Genomic DNA, 25,909 nt, shown 5'->3' with positions numbered 1-25,909 from the left:
TTTCATCTACTGTAATCAAGCAGGTCTGGAAAAAACGAGAAGTGGATTTCTGAAATGCTGCAAAGTATTTTAGCCTTTTGGTCAAACCGCAGTCAGCAAGCGTTCAGCTGTGTGCACTGTTGGCAGCAGCGCTTGGCTGTGCTGCTAGAAACTAACAGACTAACCACAGGAAAGGCAATCCGGATTAGACTGAAGGGCATTCTCAGCTGTGTCTCAAGATGACGTACTAAGAAGTAAAACCAGAAGTTTACAAAGAAGATAAGTTTTCTTGAATGTAGGTGCCCAAAGGGTGAACAGGAGTGTTGTTCCTCGTCTTCAGCCACAATGTCGTCTTATTTCTGCATGAGCTGGATTCTTCTGATCCTCTTTACAGGTAACTAAGTGGGCCTAAGCATATAGGTGGAGGTGGATGGAAGTAATCGATGTTTCTGAGGGTTGCAAAGAGAGATTTTATGTTACAACGGGAAGAGAGGCCACATGGCACAGAAACTGCTGTTTTGTGTTACGAATAGAACTTTATCACAGTGGCTCAATAGTCTTCTGATGGCCTTATCTCCTTTTTAAAACAGTCATGTTGAAGGTATGATGGCTTTAAAGACACTGCTTTTTGGGCTGTCTGTAGTCTTATTAATGAATGATCTTTTGGGGTTTTTAGATAATGATCTGAGATGAGCAGAGAACTTTAAATCATTTTAGAAAAGATGTAAAAAAAGGATATTTCACTTCAACAGGCTTCATGAAGGTGAATGCTTCGGAAGACAGGGAAAAGGGCAACTGTGGCTTCTGGTGTTTTCTAGCCAATATGTAATTTTATTGGGACAAATCGATAATTTCTTCTTTTTATTCTGAGAAAGCAGTCCTCCTGGGAAAACATTGTTAAAGGCAATAGCACTGGAAACAACAGGTTGCAGAGTGGTACTAGTATAGGTAGATAGACATTAAAAATCTGGTGGTAGAATATGTTCAGTAGAAAGAAAAGGGATATCACAGATATTATATGCTCTAGTTTTTTATAAAGCCTTTTATGATGAGATTCATTTAAAGCTTGTTTTTTTATATTAAATAAAATACATTATTTTCAGAGATTAGTTTCTAGTATGCTATTGTGGCAAAGCCTCTGAATGCAGACATTTTTAACTATAATAGGTTAGGCGAATGACTGAGCTGAGCTGGGGAAAACAGCTTTTTCACAAGGGACAAATGCAATCAAACCATACAGTGCCTGGGATCCACCGGTGCGTGTTGTCAGACCTGCCTTGGGGAGCTCCATTCCCAATTATAGACTGGGCTAGACTTTTAATAGAGATAATTTGTTGCCTGTACTTGCTGCAGAGAATTCTATCCCTGAAATGTTAATATGGATAGATCAAAATACTTGTGCATGTGATCCCATGTTACGGAATTTGAAAAGCAATGTGTAGTGGTAAGTAAAGGGCAAATAGTTTTCTTTGAAGTACAAGCAGAGAGAATGTGTGCTTCAGGGCCCTACTGTGTAACCTGTTAGACAAAAGTTATAGACAGGATGTCTATGACTGGATCACCAGAGCACAAGTGATTTTGGCTGCCATTTAATACAGCTTTTATTAAAACCTCCTAAAGGGAATATTGACTGGAGTGGTCTACATACAGCAAAATAAACTATTTCACTGTGATGAATGGGCTACTGGCTGCTAGGTCTCGCTCTTTGGACTTGAAGAGCGTGACACAGCCTTCTAGAAATTTGAAAAATGACTTTTAATGGGAACCAAACAAGTTAGAAACAGCATAAGAATGAGGGAGGGAAAATAAGGTAGTGAAAAAAAGAGGGTATAAAATTTCTCAGAAAAGCTCTGAAAAATCTCTTCTGATAGAAATAGGCAAAATCTGTCATTAGGTATGAAAAAGGCAAATGCGTTCGGCAGTGATCGCTCTGATGAAACCTGCTGTTTAGTGGCTTTGTTGAAAGGGAGGAAGAGATTCCCCGCAATGGTTTTAATGAAAGTCAGCATCTTACTGTTCCCCCATGTGTGGCTTGGATGAAATCTGAACTAAGGAAAAAAACAAGGAGCTAACAGACCAGATGTGGCTAAAGAGAAGCTGATGAGTTGTGCAGATCCAGCCTCTGTTCTCTCTTCACCTCTCTGCCTACCTGCAGAGGCTGCAGAAAGAGTGCTGCTTCTCTCTCTGGCTAGAGACACGTTCTGAACAAATCACTGGCCCAATCTTTATCCCTCACTGTGTCAGTCCTGCTGGGATTCACACCTCTTTGTGGAAAACCTGTTGTAGCAATGCCTGGCAGTGCAAGATGGGAGGTAGTGGGTCATGCAAGATGCACAAGAAGCTTCTGCTTGCGTGCACTGTGCTCAACAACTGTGTTTGTCTTTTTGTCCACAGGCCCCACGGTATCAGAATCACCTGTGAAAGGGAAGACTGGTCAGAATGTCACTGTGCCCTGCTTTTACAGAGTTGAGAGTAAACAAGACATCACATCAATGTGCTGGGGTCGTAACAGCTGCCCTGTTTCAAAATGTGATCGGACCATTATCTGGACAGATGGATGGCGGGTGACAATGCAGTACAACAGCAGGTATGTGTTGAAAGGGAACCTGTCGACGGGTGACGTGTCCCTCACGATCGTGAACGCCGAGGAAGCAGACAGTGGGATATACTGCTGCCGTGTGGAGATCGCAGGGTTGTTCAATGATCAGAGAACTAATCACAAGGTGGTGATAGAGAAAGGTGAGTGCAGAGGTGCTCTCTTGTGTCAGTACGACTGTGGTAAATCTGCTGTTGAGTCTGGCTTTCAAAGCCAGTGGTGGAAATGATTTCTATAATCATCCATAGGACTGATCTTTAGGACTTTGCAGATCTGCTGTTAGTGCTGTTTAAATTAAGCTCTCTTTGGCATTGTTGTAATCCCAGCGCAGTCACTGCAATTAAAAAAAGGACATGGTGCTTTGTTTTATGGTGCACAGCACTACTGAGCTTTCTCAGAAGCACTATTTGAAGAATTTAGGAGAAAGGGCAGCATAGGTTCCTTAATCCATCTGAAGCGCTATACTTGCACCCGCTTCATAGAAAATGGTACTTCATTTTCCCTGCTTGATTCCAGAGTAAAGCCCAAGGACACAGAATTAATATAGATGACTTTTTTAATCAACTCTTCCTTTGATTTTTAATTTTTCTCTTGTTTGTAAAAAGCATATTACTATGTGGAACAAGTGGCTGACACATGTACTTGTGTAGCTGGTGCTCACAAATTTTTATTATAGAAATGCTTTCTCTTGTTCACTACATAAATGCACACTAAGGTTAATTATAATGTATCTTGGCTTTTTTTTATTTTTTAACATCAGCTAGGATCTCTACCGCAAGTCCTTGCACTTACACCTCTGAACAGACCTCAGGTAACTTTTATCCAAGTATTAATCTCAATAGGTATATAAAATTTATTGCAAATAGGGATCTTAGGAAGGAGACAAAATAATAGATGATAGAAATGTCTTGGCTAAAATTTACTAAACATTACCATAGAGCCGGAGAACAGAACTTGGATTTAAATTCTGCCTGTCATTATATAGAGAGTCCAACGGGAGGAACATGTGTACGTGGGAGGAAGTTTGCTTCCAGGTGTTATGCTTAACTAGATGTTTTATTGGTGCTGCAAGCATTGTTTTTCTTATGGCTGTTGTTTTGGTATGTTGTTTTCTTTGTGGTATAAAATCTCACCTTGTCTTCTGGAAATGCATCCCATGAACAGTAAACCACAAATTTTTAGGAGTTGTGTGTCTCCACTGTTTAATCAATTTATTCGTTGCTCTATAACATAGAACTGTTTTCTTGGGCTAGCTCAAAAGTGCGTCTAATTCAGGATCCTATATCGGTAGCAGTCAACAGCAGATGATTATGGAGGATCGTAGAAACAGGGCAGTAATTTCGTGATACAGTGCCAAAGTATTCTTCTACCCTGGTATACTGTGTGCCTCAGAGGGTGCCCACATCCTCTGTAGCCTAACCATATTTCATAAAGCAAGACCCCTCATTGTTGTGGAAGAGACAGTAAACAACTATTCCTCACTTGGTTTCTCCATTCCACTCACAAGTTTATAGATGTCTATCATATACCCACTCACCTGCATCTTTTTCATTCTGAAAAAGACAACTTTAATTTCCAGTACACAAGAGAGAGCTCATAGTATAACAATAGCTTATTCTCTGGATTTTGAAAGAAAAATCAAGGATGCCATTTGTATTTCTCCCTCCATCTCAGATTTTTCCAGCTAAAGCAACTCTAAAGGGTTACAACAGTTGCATTTCCTTTTTGGAAGAAGAAGTGAAAACTTTCTCAGGCTGTTTCTGTTCTAGTTGAAAATAACATGGCTTCCAATCTTAGAACTCACGGGTTTTCTTAACCGTGTGACGTCTTCCTTAGCTGCTGGTGGAACAATCTGTTAATGTTTTCAGAATACAAGTTAGTATGTGCTGTTCACACAGAGGGAGACTGGGAAAGGCAGGTGGCCATGTGCCTCTGATGTAGGAATACTCCAGCATCTCCAATGGAAGAGAACAGTGAAGCGGATGATCCTGTCCTCTTCAAAATAAAGCTTCTGGGATAAGGGTAACAATTTAAAACATCAAAGGAACCAGCTGGGGTTGTCATAATGTGAACAGGAGATTTTGTTTTCAGGAGGGTTGTATATCATCTGACAACACGTGAAGAAACTGTGACTGATGGTATGGAAGACATAAGTCTGTAGCTCTGAATTTTAAATATTGCAAAGAGCTTTGCTCTGTGAAATTACCTCAAAATATGCTGCAGGTCCTTATGCAAATGTATCACACTTTGGTCAGCCTGTTTACTGTCTGGGACTTTAGAAGTATCACTTTCTCTAACTGCACCACTTGGTCTTTCAAGGCCCTGAGCTAGCCTTAATCTGTTTTCATCAGATAACCTAAGTTTCCTTTAGGCATCCACTGCCTCTTGGCTCCAAAACCAGATGCCTACCTTAGTAACTCCTTCCTTCTAGGCACTGTGTTGAGATAACAGCAAGAGCTAAGTGTTTCCTGGAAGGAATTCAAAGCTCTGAAAAGGACAGCAGAGGCTCCAATATTCAGAGTTTTGTGCTGCCCTCTGAAGGCACCAACCTCTTTGATATGCAGAGCTGAGACTCCTGATAGAGAGACACTTAAGTTTGGTGCTCCCGAGTCAGCAGTACAAATTCCTCTCTGTCAACGCAGAATGGTTCTCTGTGAAAGTAATGTGTTTGTCTTGCCTTTGCTCAGCTCATGGGAACGCCAGTGAATCATCCTTTACCGTCACAAGAACGTGGCCATCAGTTTCTCCTTCGGAAGCTCCTCAGACTGTAAGCATCTCTGTTGTGCTATAGCATACCTAGGCAAAGTGGATAGACATGAGAGGTTATTTGGTCATCCCTGCAGTTCACTGGTACTGCTTTAGTTTGATTGCAAAAGAATTTTTTTTTTTTTAGTATGCATGTTTAGTGCTTATGAAAGACTGCTTATGTGTTCGTGATTGAAGAGGGGGGAAAAAAACCTGCTTTGCATGCATAAAGTACTTAGTAATGCAGGAAGAGGTTTAGCAACATCTATATTGCCTTTCAGGCCTCTGGTCCCTGCTCAAGCACCTCAGACTGCTTGGATGTTACCTCAAGCCGGCAGGTATGGCACGATATGGGGAAGACTTGAAATTGGACCACCTGACAGTACAGGGATGCCCTGCACTCCCCATGCAACGGGGTTCAAACAGGCAGCTCTGTGTCTGTCCTGCTGAGTCCTCCAGCACATATTGCAGGGTGACAGGCAGTAAGATCACCCAAATTTTATCAGGAAGACAAGACAGCCAAGCTAGCCTTTGGGAAGGCCTGCTGTGACATACTACAAGGCAGGATGTGGTCTGGGCATTCATACTGCTGCATGTGCAGAATTTAAGTCAGGGACCATACTGTGCCTCAGTGTCTTTCCAGGCCTGAGTTCCTAATGAGAGGTCAGATATCCAATGGCTGGCTTCAGAATGAAGTTTTGCCTAAATAAACACCAGTGCAAGGAGAAGGCATATTTACTTATTGGTATAAAGCCTTGAATAACTACTGAACAAGCTGACAAAAAGGCAGGAGTGGTAACAAAGGAGATATTTTAATCATAAAAAATACACCAAATAGTATGAAACCTGAACAAATGGTATTTGTCATAACTTCAGATCCTTTGACAATCTCAAAAAATAATGTGTTTAACAGCATGGTTCACACAACTGTTGCAGTGATTTGGCTTGAAACTAGTCCTGTATCTCAAGTCAGGCTCTTGCTCTCAAGTGTACTTTTACTGCAGGGTTGCAAAACACACAGATGGCCTTTGGGTACTGTATGGGCTTCTTGCTCTCAGTGCCACTAACGCTCATCTGTTTTGTGTTTGACAGAACACATCTGTATCGCTTCCCAGTCAGCAGTATTCAGAAAATGGGCTATACATTGGGATTGGTTTATGTGCGGTACTTCTAGCCATCCTTATTTTGGCTCTATTCCTCGCTAGACGTAAGTACTTTTCACAGGGGGTTATTCAAGGATTGGTTGGGTACGTCTAGTCACAGCTATGGCAGATGCCACATGTCTTCTGCTTCAGGGAAGTGAGCTAAGCTCTCTGGATGGCCTCACTCTGTGCCCTGCGCTGTGGCTGATTGCTCAGCTCTCCCTCTTAGCCTCTGGGGTGTGCCTGCAGAACAGCAAGGTGCCAATGTGGTCTCGTCATTTTATGTCTCGGGCTCCTTAGCAACCAGTCAACCCACGGCCTGCTGAGGACATGCGTGATGCAAGTCCACGTCCCCTGCCCCACTCCTTTCCTCCTACCCATTCCTCAGTTGCCATGTTGTCCCAGTCTTTCCCAATGGGAGGGGTACTGTTTTCATATAACTATATCCAATATTTTCATATGTACCAGAGTTTCTCCACAGAAGCTCTTAGTCAGACCAAGCCATATGAATTAGATCTCATTGAAATAATGGGGATTTCCTATTCTGAAAACATGTGCTTAAAGCTTCCTTATTTAGTTTCTTACACCTGATTTTTTTTTTTTTTGAACCTGCTACTTTACTTGCTTCTGATGGTTTAAAGAAAATTTTGTTTTCCTTTTTTTTTCTTTTCATTCTGGATGGTCCTTAGAATATTTATACAATTCAAAGAAGACTGGTGGCTTTGCAAAGTAAGTATTCTGTTTCTGCTTTAGCTAATAGGACAAACTAGGTTGCAGAAAGGGAATGTTGTCAGTATGCAGACTGCTCCACCACATACTTTGACTTTCTCAAGTTAATAGGAAGCATTGCAATAATAAAGCCTGCTACTTACCATTAGTTAGTAAGCAAAAATGAGTATAACTGTCAGTTCATTGCATTAGGGAGCATGCAAACTTCAAGTGTGGGTTGTCTCGTAAGTGGAAAAATGATTCATTATCAGTCATGTTTAAATAAGTGGTTTTGCATATTTTAGATCTTTCCAGTGGGTTGGTTGATTTGGCTATCTGCTCTTCTGTGTTCCTGTTGTCTGTTTTTTGTTTAACAGCATGGCTTTTACTTTTTTTTTTTGTGCAGCTTCATTGCATATTGGAGACCAGAACGTGCAGGGAACCATAGTGCCCTGGAAGATGAGATCCATGCAGAGGAAAACATTTATATAATAAACTAAGGACTGTATGCATGCTTGCCTTTGTCATCACTGGGACATTGAATAGTTTGCAAAATGTTAGCTGCTCCCTCTGCTCAGCAGCTAAACGTGACTGGACTACTGAAGCTTTATTCACATCATTCTAATAAAACAAATAAAAGCTACAGTTCTAATTAAAAACTTTATCAGCCTGTTCCAGAAACAGAAACCCTACTGGCTTGAATGGAAATTTCCAGCATCCACTTATCACACCCTAAAGAAAATTACCATTATATTTATTATCTGCTTCAAATTCTCTCTTCCTTTCTGGGAAAAAAGAGGAAGTGCTAGAAAGGCTATTGCTTCACAAGAGGAAAACCACACATGTTTTTTGAAAGTTTGTCTTGACTGTGTATTGTATCTGCTAGCTACAAAAGAGTCCATGCCATCAGAGAGCAGAAGCAGTCTCATAGCTGCTGTGACAAAGATGACACAGGGAAAAACTTGGTAGTATTTCCATATGCATTTAGTTGAATTTTCATTGAAGTCAGGTATACCCAGTCCTGGTAACAGCTCAGTAATGCAATGTACTATTCCTGTCCATCTACAGTCAAATCTGGAGGAGCTATTGATGCTCACGCCCTCATGGGATGTCCTCGGAGCCTACAGGGTCAGTACTTCAATGTGCAGAACATTCACAGCTTGTTTTCAGAGAACTATGGCTAAGTGTGTTTTCCTTTGCAAAATACATCACTTCTTTCTCTGTGGGCCCACCTATGCCCTGAGAAGCCCTCGGGGTAAAGAGTCTCACTTCCAGGCCTCTAGAACAACTGAACAAAAAATAACTACTTTGTGAAGTTAATGAAATTCTTACTTTTCTTAGCTTGTGGAGAAGTCATGGGCACTGTACAAAACATTGGCTGAAAGTTTGCCCTGCCTTTATACCCCTCTAGATACTAGACAACTCTAATGTCTTATGCTGGATTTCTTTGATGGCTTTTAGCTCATAAATTGAGAGTATCTGTGGCCTGGCACCTTTCCTCCTCAGTTAGACATGGCTCTTGGCTTTTATTCTCAGCAACACTAAATTTTGGTTTACTTAAACTAAATAAATGGAGGCAGTCCCATAAGTATGAATCAACACTTTATGCATTGCTGAGCAATAGACACAACACACCCAAATCAGCTTTAAGTGGAAGAATAATTTTCCCCAGTTGTTTTTAAGAATGCATTTTTAAACAAAGGCTGGGGACTTCCTGAAAGAGCAGAAAAGTAGTACAGGCAGGAGAGACACCAACTCTTACCAAATATTGGTCAGTACAAATTTTGCCCTGAAGCTCATCCTGAGCACCAATGTGGACTACCTAAAGCAGACACTGCTGCCACGGGGAAGACTCACAGACTTACCGCAAACTTTCTATCATTGAGTTTGTCATTTTTGAGGGAGTCATGTGAAGAACAAAGCTGTCTTATACAATGAGGCATAAAGGACCAATAATAAAATCAGTAGGTATTTATGTTAACAGCTGAGATACTCGAGGGCATGGTCTGGTTGTGCTGGGGGAGCTGGGGTCAGTGGAGCAATTACCCCTACTTCCCCCGGCTGGTAGAGATGGGAGGGCTTGAGCTGGCTGGGGAGGGGAGTGTTTTCCCCCAGGAGTCCTGGAGAGCCTACCTAAGGTGGGATATTGCAGGTGAGTTGTGTTTGCAAAGACCCAAAAAGGAGGGAAAGTCCTGTTGAAGAAGGAAGAAATGGAAAGCAAGTTGGGATAGGTGACCGTGGTGTGCTTTTTATTTTCTCTTGTGCTGTGCGTTGTCTTGGGGCTGTCTGTTGGAACAGGCCTAAAAGGTTGAAAATGCAGAGGTGAATTCATGGTTGACTGGAGACCTCAGTGTGAGAGCACAGATATTAGGTGACTACTGATTCCTGGGCCAGGAAAAGCAATGGAGGAAACCAGCTCTGCCATTTTCTGTCTTCATGTCATGTGTTGCTTTGTGTAAGAAGGTACTGAAACTAGAAAGGACCTGCTGGTGTTAGACTGTGTTTTTGTATTTGACTATTAGTAACAATTACTAAACTAAAATTACTGATCATACTGCAGACGTTGCTTCCCTTCTGCCTGACTGAGCATGTTGCTGCTGTGGGCTCTAGCCCATGACTGGAGCTGGAGGAAGTCTGTTCTGATCTCTAAACTAGATCTCAGAAAACATCTTCAGCAATTTCTGCTTTCTGCAATTTTACCAAATCAATCTCTGCTGGGATCAGAGTTAGACAAGTGTGGGGTTTCCAAATTTATCTGATTCTAACCATTCATGCTCTAAAGGAGTTTAGGGACCATTCTTAAGACTGCTAATCATGAAAACTACTTCCCCATAAGGATTTTTTTTCTCAATGTTACAGACTAATTCTTATATCAGCAAGTTTTCCATGTAAAATAAAGTTCTAGAATATCTGATAACCAAAATCTTCATTAAAGTTTCCTTTCTGCTGTGCAGTTACTTGGTAAACAGACTTCGCAAAGGCTGTGCAGAGCAAGAACTTCACCTTGGATATGCAGTATAATACATATAAATACATGTAGGTAGAAGCTCCCTGTGCTTTTTCATTACTTCTGCTCGTGTCAGTGGATCTTGGAACAGGCATTTCAAAATGAGCCACAAAGATGAGCAGGCAGCACTTGGAGCCTGTTCCCCTATTAAGAGATTATCCAGCTGCACACAAATTGGCAGCACATTGAGCACAGTAAGGCTGATGGGCTGCAAACTGTTTTTTTTGAGAAAGCTCTCTGCCTTTTCTGCCTGCAAGACGCCACTAGATAGCAGTACAGAAGCAGAAAGCAAGGCACATTTTTCTGGTTCTTCCCAGCACACTTGGATTTTGGGTGGCCTTTTTCAATTCACTCTGCTGCATTTAGCCCAGTGTTGCTAAAGAAACAAAGCTGACATGATGCTGTGTTCATCGTCGTCCTTCCCTGGTCACCTGCCACATACTGACCAATTCTGATTTGACAAGCTTCATGGAAATTGGTAGCTGCATAGAACTCCAAATTTGTGCCCCAGGTGGGATTCAGCTGCTCCCTGCACTGGCATCAGCTGGGTATGGGCTCACAGCCACTGCTTAATGGTGAGTGACAGCAGACAAAGGAGAAACTGGGATCATTGCAGGGAAAAAGTCTCCAGGATATTGGACACATCAGGTTTCATTAGTTCTGTTCACAGAACAGCTGGGACTGTGTGTACTTGGCATTGTATGAACTGTACCTGGTAGAATATAGTAAATTAGATATTTTACCGATTGCTGGTTGACCTGCCTTATAATGTTGACAATAAGACATGGCTGTATTGTTGTGTCTATCCCCACTGGCTGCTGTTTATGCTGCACTGAAGCATATGAAGGTACAGATCAGCATTCCGGCAATATTTTGGTTCAGAATAAACTCAGAATCGTTCTCTGAGCATCACACTGCTTGAATCTGTCACCAAGTTGGCTACAGCAGCATTAGTTGGCTACATGCTGGTGAAAGAAACCAGGCATCCTGGCTTTGCTGGAGCCTAGTCTATTTGGGATCTACTTCTTGCCACTGTAAAATAGTGGTGGTGTGATGGATGAGGGTGCTAATGATAAGTAGCCTCCTACTCCAATGGAGTACCAAGTCCAATAGGACAGCAAGCACAAGAGTCCTTCTCTGATGCTGGGGTGGGGGTGGGGGCAGATATCAGACAACTAATCCCTCTCCAGCCTTCCTGTGCTACTCAACATTTTGTAGACCTGTTCATGGTGCCCCTTAGGTTATTTGTTTTCCAGGCTAACTCATCTTGGACTACCCATCTAATCTTCCTGTGGAAGTTCTTCCATACTTTCCACCATTCTTTTTGCTCTTCTGGGACCCTTTCTGGATCTAAGATATGCTTTTGAGGGGACTAGAACTATACATAGAATCCAAGGTAGATTTGTACAGTGGTGTAATGCTGTCTTCTGCTTTGTTTTCTATGGCTTTACTAATAACTTCTAAAATTTGATTTGCTTTTTTCGATGCTACCAAGCAGAGGAATGATATTTTCATGGGCTTGACTACTCATGACAAGCCCAAAATCTCATTCCTGAGGGGGTAATGTCTGGTTAAAGCCTATCATTTAATCATTTGAACTTGGAATTGCTCTCCTGTTTGTGCCATGCTACATTTATTTGCACAGAATGTCTATCTGCAGTTCTTCATTCCTGACCTTAATGCCCTGAATTACTTTTGCTTTATTACTCATCTTTTCCAGAGAAGAACTTCCAGAGAACTTCTTTATCAATTGGTCAGAAAGTAAAAAAAGTCAGAAAGAGTAAAAAAATGTTTCTTGGAGATGGTGTTGCAGATCTTTGGGAAGGACATTGTTGTGGCGAGAAAACATTTGTGAGAGTTCCTCCAAGGCTGTCTTTGCAAATAGAAAATATTAAGCTGGGGGAAAGAAAGAGAGGGGTCTTCAAGCAGAAGGCAGAATCAGAGGAAATAAAGGGATTAAGAAAATGTAAGCGAAGACAAAGTCAGAGGTGGAGACTGAGCCAAATGTTTAAGAGTGTAAGAGGACAGAGCTTGTTCTTGCTGCTCAAGCACTGCAGACTGGTAATGGGCCTTAAGAGTTCCATGGGAAGGCAAAACAAATAGTATATTGAAATCTCTGGTGGTAGTACTATGCTGAGTGTCTTGGAAGAGGAAAGGAGAATAGGATAGAATGGGATAGGATAGAATAGTTCAGTTGGAAGGGACCTACAGTGATCATCTAGTCCAACTGCCTGACCACTGGGCTGACCAAAAGTTAAAGCATGTTATTAAGGGCATTGTCCAAATGCCTCTTAAACACTGACAGGCTTGGGGCATCGACCACCTCTCTAGGAAGCCTGTTCCAGTGTTTGACCAGCCTCTTGTTAAAGAAATGCTTCCCAATGTCCAGCCTAAACCTCCCCTGGTGCATCTTTGAACCATTCCTGCATGTGCTATCACTGGATCCCAGGGAGAAGAGATCAGCACCTCCCTCTCCATGTCCCCTCTTCAGAAAGCTGTAGAGAGCAATGAGGTTGCCCCTCAGCCTCCTTTTCTCCAAACTAGACAAACCCACGGTCCTCAGCCGCTCATCATTGGACATACTTTCCAGCCCTTTCACCAGCTTTGTTGGCCTCCTGTGAATGCATTCAAGGACCTTAGCACCCCTCTTAAATTGCGGGGCCCAGAACTGCACACAATACTCAAAGTGAGGCCGCACCATTGCTAAATACAGCAGGAGAATCACCTTTGACTGGTTTCTGTCCGGAAGCATAGGAAAGAAGTGGTTGCGGTACATAAAATCTGGAAATGGAGAAATGAGACTTCAGTGGAGCTCACTCAGCGTCTCTAAAAAGTCTAAGATCTAGTTTCCTCTCCTTCCACTCGCTGCCCCGGAGTCTCCGTCAGCTAAAATGTCCCATTTTGTGCTGTTTCACTGGATTATGATACAGATCTTTATAGGTGAGTCTTCACCTGCTTTTTGTGTGCTTGCTCAGAAAACAAAAATTTTGTAAAATTAAAAAGTTCCACTTGTTTTGTGAAAACAAAACAGTGAAAAAGGTCATAATTGTATACAGAACTTCAGAAGTTTTCTTAACTTACTGAGTTAATACTGATAGAGTTGTTTTTTTTTTTTTTCTTTTTAGAAGTGTTTGTGGTTTCCTCTGTGTATAGGCTCAGTTAGCTCTCCCATCCCCCCAAATTATCTAATTTCTTTACTAGTGTTAAACGTGTACTGCTGGCTTTGCTTTTTCATCTGTCTCTCCACTACACTGCAGTGCTGATGCAGCGCAAGCTAGGGAATTGAAATACTGAAGAGTAATGAATGTATATACATGATAAAAAAAGGATTTTCTGAAACTCTGAGGGCTGTCTGCTGCTATGAACTGACTATGGGAAAGCATGGCTGGAGATTCCTCTCTTTTTACTCCCAAGTGTTCAGTTCACCCATCTAAAATCTGAATCCTAAAAAAGATAGAAGTTAAAGAAGAGTAATTTGGGAGGCTGCATCTTGTAAACATGGTTGGTATCGGCTATATTTCTGCATGTGCATTTAGACATCAGCAATGCAATTTCTGAATTGTCTGAGGTGGCTCAGGAATGTGAATGAGTTCACCCACTTTCACTGGGGCATGAGCTCCTAATGGGAGTTGTGCTTTTGAATCACATAGGCTTTTCATGAAATTCTGTCTCAGATGACTAAATATTAATTGGCTAACCTCTGCCAGGATGAAATATTACATATAACATCTACAGCAACTGCAGTGTTCTTAAATTGATCTGAAAAGTAGTGGAAAAGTTTGGTCAGTGGTGGGATACACTGAGCGGCAAGAGGTGAACCATGTCCCTTTGAGGCAAGGTAGCACAACCTCCACGGTGTCTTCTGCACAAGTGGAGCTTTGCTGGCACTTTGCTGTAGCCCAGGGAATTCCATAATATTTTTTGTCTTTTGCCAGTCTCAGCAGAAGAAACGGGAAGGCTTTTTCCTTGCCATATCTTCAGCCTCAAAATAGATTGGAGGTACTTGCCTCCATTTGGCCTTATTTTCAAAAATTTTCTTATATGCAGAGCTACTGAAGGGTGAGAATGGCTTTTTGTTACCTTCTCTTTAACTCAGCTCAGTGCTGAGAATGGGTAGTCTTGAGACTCAGGAAACCAGCAGAGTGGGCAGTTAAATGCTTCTTTTCTGTTTCTCAGCCATTTTCTCTGCAATTTCATCAGTACAGAAGCTTCAAGAAGAAATAAAAAAGAAAATAGGGTTGATGGGGAAAAGATGCCAAGTATTTTCTACAAAGAAGGAAAATTATTCTGGAAATAGATCAAGAAAAAAAAAATTATTTTTCAACCAGCTGTCTTAGCTGGAGGATGTATGTCTTTGTCCATCCAATGACCAGTCTATGGGAGAGAAGACCACTACAACAGCAACTATACTGGAGTTAGTGCATAATACCAGCTGTCACTGAGGGTTTGTTCAAGAGAGACTATACATAAATATATGCATATCTGTATGATCTGCACAATTATGAATACCCCCTTTCTATTTTGGAAGATATATTAAACATCTGGAGTCCATTTCTCTCTCACTTGGATCAAGGAATTAGAGTGCCAAACCCCACTGACTTCAGTGGGACTACCCAGGCATAGCTGATGCTCAGGGTGCTATGGGTAAAGTCTGGATGCCTAGGAGGGTCACTGCCATGGACAAGGGTAGGATTCCTCTCACAGTAAGACTAGGGTGTCACAATATAACAGTCTTAGGAACCTCTTAATTTCAAAAACATGTTCATTCAGTCCTATTTACTATTTCTTTTGGAAAATTTGTCTGTGGAAGAGGCTGCAACTGAGAAGAAAGTTATTTAGTCCTTGCAGAGTTTCATACTGTTGAATCAAGGCTGTTGTGGTATTGAAGTTTTCCATACCAACCCAAAGCATTCTATGATTCTATGAACCTGCAGTGCAGGCAGATGTTAGCAACATTAGCTTCATGTAAATTAAGAGGATCTGAAACCGCAAAACCTGTAACTTTCTAGCACCAATACTACTGGGAAACTGCTCTGGAGACTCTCTGGTGCCTTGTGTCTTCCCTCTTCTTTTTATTTATTTATTTAATAAGTTCAGAGCTCTGCTTCTTTCGAAGAGAAGAGCAGGCAAATTTTCATTTGTTAAAGGGTTGTTTAATGAAGCTGCTTTTGTGCTGTGCAGGACTGGGATGAAATAAGAACAGAAGATGAGCCCATTTCTCCTCAAGCAGCAGCGACCTTAACTCCAGGAACAGTTCAAGCTGTTCTTGATTTTGGACACATCTTTGTTGGGGTGACTTGAAAATATGTGTTACCCTGCTCAGTGGTTAATCCCCTGGTCCCCTAGGGATACTTTCAAGGTCAGCTGCATGAACTGTTTTCTGTCATCACAGAAAGAGGCAGTTTTCTTTGTTTTGCTGTAACAAGGCAAATGAACCTACCCTTTCCAAGGACTAAACCAAGCAGCCATCTTGCAAAGCCTTATCCTGTATTCAGGAATTCATTTTTTGGCACATCCTACCTTCACTTCACTGCAAAAGCTTCTGCCCTTCATATCACATTGCATGTTGTTTTGTCTGCCTCTACTCTTTTAGCATTTGGAGCTGTGGAAACCTGAACGAGTTGGCTTATCTTGCCAATGGGATAAGCAATAATGAAGCTGAAATGTCATCCCAATAACAAGTCATGAGGCAGCCTGCCACACACTAAAACCTCACCTGGGGAATAGTCCATTAAAGACAAAACAAGAGAGACATGGACACAGTTGGAAGCATCTGTTTGCTATCTGGGAGTCATGCCAAAAAGAAAAGGCATTCAAACAGCTGGCAAAATAGAAATGTTTGGCAAAGCAGGGCCAAAGCTGGTGATAATAGCAGCAACTGCTGTAAGTCCTCTTTGGGGTAAGCAAGCTGGCCATGAGACATCAGATCTGTGGGATGATCCTCTTGCTGCAGCAGAGGACTAGGTCTGGATGCTCCCCAGGTCCCTCAGCTCCTGCTCCACTGTATGTAAATGATAACATGAGAGTAAAAGGCAACAAGGTAGGAGGACCGACACAGACTAGATGAATGTAAACCAGAAAGGATTTGTTCCTGTATGGGAACCTTTTTTGTATAGTGCATTCCATGAAGAAGAAATCCCTTTTAGGGCAATCTGGGAACTGCATAGGCAGTTAACAGGGAACAATATGTAGCAAAGGTTCAAACCAGATGCTGAGGTGGGTATCAGCTGTAATCACCAAGTAAAGCTGTTCATTAAGAGTGAGAGCACAAGGAAAGCATGCATATGCTCTTTTTAACATCAGTTTAATGCTAGCAGTTAAACCTTCTGTGTACAGAGTGCTCTGCAAGGTAAGTGGGATAGTCGGCAGGGCTTGCTCAGAAACAGAAAAAGCAGTGCACTTTCTGAGAACAGGTTCCCATAGACAGATCCAACTGCTCTGCCAGCTTAATTAGGCCCTAATTCCACACATGAATAGGTATTTTGGACCCTGCTATTGAGACTGTCAGTGAAAGGCAACTATGACAGCATTTCCTGTTTGAAGGAGATGAGGGTGGACTGAGAAAACCGGATGTATTTCACACCAGGTTTCTGAACAACTTTCAAACAGTCTCTTAGGAAAAGGGATGGGAGCAGAGTTCCATTTGCACAGGTCTAGTCTGTGCTCAGGCTGCCAGCGACAGACCTCAGCTTCTCTCACCACGTGTTTGATGTGAGTGATGTATTTCGTGAGCAGTCCTCCAGCAGCTGGCCGGGGTAAGCGCATGGACCCCTCCAGCAGCAAGCCGATGCCTGTGGGCTCCTGGCTGTTGCCCATAGTGCCCCGGGCCATTAGCTGCCGCAGCTCCAGGGAAAAGCTTGGAGGATCAGTAACTGTGGCCTGCCTGCAGGCAGGAGTGTTTCTTTTCCTGCCTCATTGTGTTGCATAGGTAGAGTCAAGCGTCCGAGACTGCCAACACTCATCTTTCCTTGTTCTTCCTTGACAGTGCACACCGCATCCGAAGCTGTTGTTAGAGGAGTAATAGGACAACCTGTTAAGTTGCCTTGCTTCTATCAGGTGGCACGACTTAAGGACATCTCTGATATGTGCTGGGGCAGAGGCCCGTGCCCTAATTCAAAGTGCAACAACAAAATTTTGCACACCACTGGGAATAGGGTGACGTTCAGAACATCTCAGAGATATAGTCTCCAGGGCTATATTTCCTATGGAGATGTGTCTCTCACGATTGGGAAAGTGAAGGCAGAAGATGCAGGTACATACTGCTGCCGCATAGAGATCCCGGGTTGGTTCAATGACATCAAACAGAACATGCGGCTGGAGGTGGTCAGAGGTGAGTTTGGGGACCTTCATGATACAGCCATCAGGGAGAAATCTCTCACTGGACAGGAGTTTAAAATTGGAGTTTATGTGTGCTTTTTTTGTTTGTTTGTTTGTTTGTTTTGGGAAAAAGTGTTTTTCCTAAATTACATAAATTTTAAAGGGAGTTCTGCAACCAGTTGCCAATTTGAATTACGTTCAATAAGCAGTTTTGGTGAGAAAATAGTAACTTTTATCCTTTTTTTGCCTTTAAAATTAAATATTTAATTTCTCATTGTGTAGCTATATTTGACATTTTTAAAGATGATGGAATTAAAAAAGGGATTTATCATTTGAAGAGCCCTTGGAATGAAACTCAGTTTTTCATTGGGGGTTCACCCCAACACCAAAAAGGCTTTCATTTGCTTCATGTCATAAGGAGACCCACGTGTTTGGAAATTTTGTCTCAGAGTCCTGAAGGTCTTTTTCCCCTTCCTATTATTTTGCTGAGCTGCAGGGTAAAGTAAGGGTCTTACAAAGCCGAGAAGAGGCTGAAACGCATTGCAAAGCACAGAAAAAAAGATGGTACCCACCCTCCACACTGCAGAAAGACAAACAGGGTGTTCAAGAGTCCAATTGGTGCTGATATACACAGCACTCTTGTATGCCTGCTGTAAGCGATGTAACAGGACAGTGGGGGAAAAATGCTGCAATCCCATGTCTATCACTGAGTTTCAGGGCAACAGGGTTAATAAAAAAGGACCAGTTGAAAAGATTAGCAAGAAGCTTGCAGCTGAAAATTGAGATATTTTATTTATTTTATTTTTATGAGGACATTGAAAAGCAAAATTACAAAGTTCTCAAGTTTTTCATTTCTGTAAGAGGGTTAAGGAGGGGGTTTTTGAGATCTACCAAAAAAAAAAAAAAATCAGATCTGTAAATCTGGGAATTGGTCTGGCTGGGGCATGTTTTCTGCTAATTAAATAACCTTTTAAAATAGTGACTCACCCACCTTCATTCTCAGTATTCTAGTAGATAAATAATTTTCATTCATTTCTGGGTTGGCTTTCCTCAGGGTTGGTTGTGAATGCTCTGATCTATCTTTTCTCTTGGCTATGTTTTTTCCATGCAGCCCCTCCAGTGATGGCAACCACCACGAGAAGGGCTCCCATTCCCCCCAAAAGTTTTAGAAAAACAACTTTTGCTCCCCAAGCAACCTCTGATCATCAAACAACAGCAGAGACTGCTGTCCTCCTGACAACCACCATCCCCCCAGCAACAATTGCAACCACCGATCATCAAGCAACAACAGAGACTGCTCTCCTCCTGACAACCACCATCCCCCCAGCAACAACTGCAATGACCGAGTTTCCAGCAGTAATTACACTGGAGACCATTGCTCCCCCAACATTTTCTGTGACAGCAAATTATATTTTTCCAGCAGCTCTGGTGACAACCAGTGCTCCCCCAGATTTTCCAACTGGTTTCCAAGCAGCTGACATGAGGACTGAAGATGACGACGTGTTCTGCTCTGCAGAGTCTGTGCCTCTTCCTGGAGGTGCAAAGGGTAACCAGCACTAATCCTTTCTTCTTTCTGTGTAGCAGAGATGGTCTGTGTTAGCCTGACTCTGGCATCGTAGAGACTTTCCAGGTACTTATATTAGTATCTGGGAAGTTTTCTCTGAGATGCCTAGAGGTACGTCTCAGTAGGCTTAAGGAAACACAGGTCAAATGTTGTGGATGATGACAAACTGGGGTGAATGGCCAAGATAGCAGAGGGTCAGGCTTGCATTCAGAGGAGTTTCAACAGGCTGGAGAAATAATGTAACAGAAACCTCATGAAGTACGACAGAAATAAATGCAAAGTCCTGCACCTGGGATGGAGTAAGAGAGATTCACTCAACTATGCACTAATTTTTTTCTTGATTTGGGAAAGACAGTTGAAATGGTCTGTCAAAAAGTTTAGTTTAGAGCATGTTCTGCTTGAGCAATGAAGTCAGTGAGAATTCAAAACATGCTTAAAATTGAGTACTCACATTGTCGTCCCACAAGAAGGCTGCTGTTATTAATATTTAGCTGATCGGAATGACCTATTACCGTGTTAACAATTCGTAGGTTTCTACTTTATCCACAACAGTGACTTCTTTTCCACAGATTGATGTCTGCGCACAAGACTGTTTTTTGTACATTTTTTGGGTCTTCTATCACTTTAAGTTCTTTCTGACCTGAACCTCTGAGGACAGCTTTTCTGTATCATCTCTTGTCTTCCAGCCATAACAACGTGTCCCAGTTAAACTTGGCAACAATTAATTGCATCCACAGCTGAACACTTAAAACATCTCACCACTGGCCATGCTAGTAAAGTACATCAGTTATCTGGGTAGGATGAACTGCAGACATGAAAAAACGAGGTTCAGATTTTCACCTCTTAGTTGCAGAACTGCGCAAGTAATTTTGAATGCCATATGAAGACCCTCCTAATCTGTGATCTTTATAAGCATTACTTTTTACTTTGTTTCAGTGACTATCGAATTCCCAAGTACACTTCTGACCGCAGAGGGAACTAAAAGTGCTCACACTTCTCTCATGGTGGAAGACGTGCCAACTGCAGGTGAGTAGGATAACATTGCAAGGTCAGAAGTTGTGTGTTCAGAGAAATGAAGAAATTGTCATAAACAAAAATATTGACTATTCTTAAGAGCGTACCAAACATGCATTGATAGCTGTTCATTGCATCTGGAAGTAAGAGGTATCTGGGGTCCACACAGAAATTGTTTGAAATCAGGATGTAACAACAGCTGAGAAAAACGTTATTAAGCCTCCAAAGGAAGTAGATTTTGAGTCACTCGCTACTGTCAGGTATCTCAGGTCTGAGAGAAGTTAAGAACTGGTCTTTGTCACAATCCAAGCTGAATTCTCAGATATCCGATTTGTCATCACTGTGAGTTCATTGATCTTTCCATTTTAAAACCTCCCTGAGCTTTGAACCTCACTGAATATATTCAGCCAGATGTGGCTGCAGGCTCAGCTTTCCAGTGCTCAACATGTGTCCTTGGTCATGATGGAAAGCAGCAGGCAATTGCCACAACTATCAGTCATTCCTTCAAGAAAAAAGGAACTGGTATACAGAATCATACCATATCTGAGAAATGAACAAACCTACATGAAGTTTGCATTTTATGTGTCTCAGTCAAGTATAAAAGTAGAATGGCTCAAGTTATTCAGGTGTGATAGTCTGCCCACCAGATGCCCTCAAATTAGGACTTAAGAAAAGGAAAGCTAAAATTCGAGAATATGTCATATTTGGCTGTTAAGAGAGTCCTTTTAGTTTCAGCTAGTGCCAAAAATCTCTTCATTCCCAAACCCACAGTATTTAGGTTTTTGCAGGTCTTCTTTTGCTAGACCTAGAGACTTACAGCAGAAATAGAGTTTAGGAAACTGCTCCTTAATGCCCCTGGAGAGGGCTCACAGAGGAGACTAAACTGGCCTCTTGAGCATTTGTGAGCAGTTCTCACCCCTGTCTCACCTGTCATCTTTCTGATATAGTTCTGCATAATGCCTATATTCTGCCATTGTAAATAGGAAGTTTTGCAAAGGGTCTTACCTCTGGGGGCGGCTTAAGTTGTGACTGTGGCCTAGAAAGAGCCACCACAAAAGCCATAACAGCAGAAAATGTACCATTCTTACGTGAGTCATGTACACTCCCACCCATGCAAAAACTTGTGTCATGCTATTTCCGAGAGTCAAACTGTCATAATGTGTGAAAATGCTGCAGCATAATTGAGTGCGAGTGCTGTCTAGTAAGAGCCATAAGCCAAGTTAAGGTCTTGACTCAGTCTCCTTTTACTCTGTGCAATAATACACTAAATGGACCAACTTCAGCATTATTGTAATGTAAGGGAAGGCTAATTTGTTGCTGAACTCTGTATTGATGGTAGCACAGTGGCTGGGAGAGAAACCCACAGCTGAGGGAGCCCTCCATCTCCAACCACAATTCTTGCCAGATAGGTTGGGTTTGCTGGGGTGGTTGGTTCTTGCTGACCAGGCTCTGATTTAGTTTATCTTTTGTCTTTGCCTGCTTTCCCCCAGCAACAACCCTGCCAATGCCAACCACGCTCCAGAACCCGAAGAGAACCCTTGCTCATTCAGGTATGGAAAGTAAGCAGCAATAGTTGCTCCCATCAGCCAGGCTGCAGCATGCTACCAGAAAGTTTAATTTTGACTTGCGGGACGTGCATGTCAGAGTGAGATATGCACTTCTTGTGTATTTGGGGGTAGTTCTGCTGAGCTACAGTTCTCTTCTCTTCTCTGAGAGGGGAAGAGGGATATCATAAAACATACATATGGCAAAATGCAATGTTCATGTATCCCTGGGATTTTTAGCACTTGCTAGGGTTTTATTACCTATAGTTGTTTAGCTGTAGTGCTTATTAGCCATAATCTCTTTTCTACTTCAGTGCAAATTTCCATCTGCAGTTGCATGCATATGAGCTGCCTGTGCCCTGTCCATGTCTTTGATAAAATGCAAGCATGTTATTTGGTACATGGAGAGAAATCAACTCACCTTTCATAGAGAACTGACCAGAACTGAGAAATTTGGGGGAGATCAGGTTATTCAGTGAATACTCTGAAAAGTTGGGAAAAAAAAGGAAAAAAGCAATTTTTTTTCTAATGGGATTATTTGTGACCACCTGATCACCCCCATCACCATGTGACGTTCTGGGTGTCTCATGCATATAAAGTTTCCTTTGGCTGTGGTCTTGGGCACTGCAAGCACATTACATATACATGCCTCATCAAATGACTCATCTGGTCCCTGGTACATTTTTCTCAGAAGGAGTCTCCATAGTTGTTCTCTTGTCAGACCTTTGAAAGCACTACTCATCACAGTCTTTCTATATATTAGAGCATGACCTAAGGCATAGGAGCTTTCCTGTCATAAGATGTAAGCTGAAGTTTTGATTCACTAAGCTGTGACTCCTCAGTTTTTAAGATGCTGCTAAATATTGGGTGCTTCTTGTGACAGATCAAGTGCTCCAAATACTTAAATACTTCAGTACTTTGTAGCATGAGGTCATGATGAGCCAAGGTGCAAACTTCATTCAAAAATGAATCTAGATTAACTTTTTGTGACTTGAAATTCACTAGTAAAAGAGATTAGGATCATAGGATAACAGCAGAAAAGTTTGCTGCAAGAGTTCTTGAGCATTCAATTAGTTCATCCCTATTTCCAAAGCTTAGAAAACTAGAATTGAATTATTCTTAATATCTTTGGATAGAAAAAAAATGCATCATCTTCATAGATCTTTCTTAAATCTGTGGTAAGTTATCTGAATGTAAAGATGTTTCCTGTGGTTTTCAGTATTAATGCAGCTTTCAAAAATTGCAATCATACGTAATTCTGACCACAATTAAACTGAGGCAGATTCTCCACTTAGACTTGTACCTTGTTTACTACCTCTGCTCTCTACAACATCTTGTCATGCTTACAGAAGTGAAAACTCCTTCACAGCACTCAAGTTTCTACTGTCTTGCTTCATGGGCGATCCCTGGGAAGCCTTCTCTTTCCTTGATGAAGACTGACATTTCCCAATGACTGCCTGATACACCATTTGTGGCGGAAACAGATTGTTCCCTTTTGGTTGCAAGGTGCTTTATTTATCACATTCAGGGTCAGATTTTGCCCTCCTCATTCCCTGAGAATTCATTACTCCTTGACTAAAGCAGTGACAACCACAGTGGCCCTCACTCATTTAGGTGATTGTGCCAGTAATAATTTCAATCTCTTTTTTTTTAGGGATTTCAACAAGTTCAGACGGCAATACTGAGAAACATAGTGATAACAGAGATAAGGTAAAACTTCCTCTAATTTTCAAGAGCATTAACTAGAAGCCAGAAGGACAGCAGGACATGCTAGTGTTTTTCAGTGTATTCATACTAAAAGGATACTGTTTGCAAACAGTAGCTTGAACTTTTATTTAGAAGCTCAGGAACCATCTATTCATCTTTCCAGTGGATAGTGTCAAAGCCTGTGACCATCCCATCTGCCTTGGACAGTTCAGACAAAATCTCATCCCCTGATACTCGTGCAAGAGATGCTGAGGTAGCATCCTCAGGGTGTGACCAGGCAAAAGGCAACTTAGGATGGTTGTTACACTTCTCTGTCTCTAATTAAGAGAAGGATGAGGGTGACTAAGCTCCTACTTTAGACACCTTATTAAGAAGTTCATGTTAATCGGGATGAATCTAGGCTCAAATGCTTCAGAAGAAGATTTATTAAATACTGAACAGGTAACTCATCTTGTTTATCATGATCAACGTTATGTGTCTTCTCCATACTTTGTACAGGCAAGCTCAGAAAAGCATTGCAAACTCCAGCCCAGTGCAGACATTTCAGAGCTCTTAGCCACTAGGGCAACCCAATCCTGCATGAATAGGTCTGAAGTAAATGTGCTTCTAAAGCCTTTTCAGTTTTTCTATTCTCCCTTCCAGTTTTCCAGCTATGTCATTCTCATCGCCTGTCTCACAGGGGTGTCCATTCTTTTTATATTGATGCTCTCGTTGTGGTTTTGGAAAAGTGAGTATCCCTAAGCACATAATTGATTAATGTTTCTAATGCTGGCCTAGTGCAGATGTACTTCTGTATGTCTGGTTAATATTCTGGTAAATCTGCTGTGGCCCCTGTGACAGGACTGTTCATTTTATGGGGGTTGCTGTCCTTACTCCAGGGCTGTGTCACACAAGGAGACCAGGGAGCATGAGTTGGTGGGGATGCAGCGGGAGGAAGGCTGTGCAAAGAACTTGTTCACTTACTTGTTGCAGGTCTGGCTCATCTTGTTGGCTCTTGCTTTATGGTAAAGTGGTCCCGTAGCTTCCTGGAATTGCTCCTGACAGACATTGGTGTAACTTAAATCAGAATGAGATCCTTTCTTTCCTGCTTAGCCCACAGAAATTTTGCAACTTGCTATCTTTGCTTGTGAATTCATTTGACAGATTCATTAGAATTATAGATTTCTTTTTGCCATTGTGACATTAATATTATTTTGCTTCTAGGTAGACACATGAAGAAGTTTATAACAAAAAGGTAATCCATTTTGTAATTTCCTGTTCAAAGTTCCAATGTAATTTTTCTTAGAGGCAGGAAAGTATTTGCCACTGATTGTAATGGGTCTAGTATTGGCTTGTGGTGCTAACTACCAAAACTGTATTACAAGCAAACTTCAGATAATTTCCCCCCAGAAAATCAGTGGTTCCTGGATACTGCTTCTATGTAGCAATGAACAGACATCCAGAGCACTGGAGAACTTCAGCAGCTGGTTCTTACTGTTATGTAGTGACCCCAGCTTAAGGAAATACCTAATTTGCTTTATTCTTTGATCAAATACCTGGGCATGACCCTGGTGGGGTTGTTTTAAAGAAAAGAAGAGATAAATGGTTACGATGATCAACCGGCAAAATGACTGCTCAGAAAGGGATCAGGGATTTATGGACAGTCCTCCATGGAGTGGTAATTCATGCCAATACACAAAGAATGGTCCCCATGAAGGGTGCTGCACTGCAGCAGTGTGGCAAACGAAGCTTTCCACCACTAGATAACTCTTGCAGCTCTCATGGGACCACTGCACCGTCTCACACACTCCTCGGGTCACACTGATATCTGAGGTCATCACCAAGGAGACTGTTTTGAGGCAGATATGAAATATATATGATGGATCACCCTGTGCGGGTGTAACTGATAAGTTCATGTCTTCTGGCTTATCTTGAAAAAAGGATTTTCTCTAGACAAACCACAGGGTAGTCCAGTGAAGTATCATCCCTTTGCCAAAGACCAAATAGTTTTTCAATGGTAGATGGTCCCCCACTGCATACCCCACCTAGGAGATAAGGACTGGGGGCCAAGGAGGGACTCCCATGGTGATTACCCTACAGCTGTCATTGTAAGATCTGAACTGTGCTTTCCTATCTATTAGAAGAATGCAAGCAAGGTAAATACTTCTCTGGTGTAAAAAGTAGGCATTGCACCATTGAAGTCAGTGGACTGAGTAGCTTCTGGTCTCCATTTTCAATGGGAATTTGCTGATGTTACAAATAAGAAAGGATGCTCTGAAGCAGCAATGTGCTTTTGCCCCATCCATAGTGATCTGTGCTTCTCACTACAGTCTTGGACCAGCAGAAGACCTGGAAAAAGTTTTCAGTGGTGCTGAAGGAGAAAACAACATTTTTTCCCTGTGAAGAGCTCCTACATCATCTGTAGATGCCATGAAAAATAAAAAGGGCCTGTTTCATGCTGCACTGAGAGATACTTATGAGCCCTCAAAATATCAATGGGTGTAAACCAAAGGCCAAAGCTTCAACTATGAAAATTTAAAATCTTTGTGCAAATTTTGCCATGTCACCTTTAAAACTCATTGCATAAAGAAGCTTCTTTGAGAAGGT

The 25,909-nt window shown here is 41.9% G+C and overlaps 2 protein-coding genes across 3 annotated transcripts; both read left to right on the top strand.

Moving 5' to 3' along the window:
• The first annotated feature begins 225 nt into the window (after positions 1-225).
• Positions 226-7,759, top strand: LOC142594117 (hepatitis A virus cellular receptor 2-like). 2 transcript variants are annotated; one of them, XM_075715359.1, is made up of 8 exons: positions 226-373; positions 2,374-2,718; positions 3,336-3,386; positions 5,263-5,342; positions 5,602-5,658; positions 6,413-6,527; positions 7,152-7,191; positions 7,577-7,759. In XM_075715359.1, exons 1-8 carry the CDS (start codon positions 325-327, stop codon positions 7,668-7,670), a joined length of 831 nt encoding a protein of 276 aa, XP_075571474.1. In that variant the 5' UTR covers positions 226-324; the 3' UTR covers positions 7,671-7,759. The 2 variants fall into 2 exon arrangements, with proteins under 2 accessions (XP_075571474.1, XP_075571475.1); XM_075715360.1 differs by lacking the exon at positions 3,336-3,386.
• Positions 7,760-13,053: 5,294 nt separating this feature from the next.
• On the top strand, positions 13,054-25,705 carry LOC104026401 (uncharacterized). The gene is made up of 9 exons (XM_009488036.2): positions 13,054-13,117; positions 17,163-17,507; positions 18,606-19,031; positions 19,995-20,084; positions 21,563-21,622; positions 23,271-23,326; positions 23,966-24,050; positions 24,527-24,557; positions 25,633-25,705. The coding sequence occupies exons 1-9, from the start codon at positions 13,069-13,071 to the stop codon at positions 25,703-25,705; spliced, it is 1,215 nt and encodes a 404-aa protein (XP_009486311.2). The 5' UTR covers positions 13,054-13,068.
• The last annotated feature ends 204 nt before the right edge of the window (positions 25,706-25,909 follow it).

This window comes from Pelecanus crispus, chromosome 8, assembly GCF_030463565.1.
Source record: "Pelecanus crispus isolate bPelCri1 chromosome 8, bPelCri1.pri, whole genome shotgun sequence".
NCBI classification, from domain to species: Eukaryota; Metazoa; Chordata; class Aves; order Pelecaniformes; family Pelecanidae; genus Pelecanus; species Pelecanus crispus.
The sequence above is the reverse complement of the archived record's forward strand: the minus strand, read 5'-3'. Positions and strand labels throughout refer to the sequence as shown.

Coding starts and splice junctions, on each gene's coding strand:
- LOC104026401 (XM_009488036.2), top strand. CDS start 13,069: ATGTCCCATTTTGTGCTGTTTCACTGGATTATGATACAGATCTTTATA. Junction 13,118..17,162: donor TATGATACAGATCTTTATAG/GTGAGTCTTCAC, acceptor CTTCCTTGACAG/TGCACACCGCATCCGAAGCT. Junction 24,051..24,526: donor CTCGTTGTGGTTTTGGAAAA/GTGAGTATCCCT, acceptor TTTTGCTTCTAG/GTAGACACATGAAGAAGTTT.
- LOC142594117 (XM_075715359.1), top strand. CDS start 325: ATGTCGTCTTATTTCTGCATGAGCTGGATTCTTCTGATCCTCTTTACA. Junction 3,387..5,262: donor CACCTCTGAACAGACCTCAG/GTAACTTTTATC, acceptor GCCTTTGCTCAG/CTCATGGGAACGCCAGTGAA. Junction 5,343..5,601: donor CTTCGGAAGCTCCTCAGACT/GTAAGCATCTCT, acceptor ATTGCCTTTCAG/GCCTCTGGTCCCTGCTCAAG.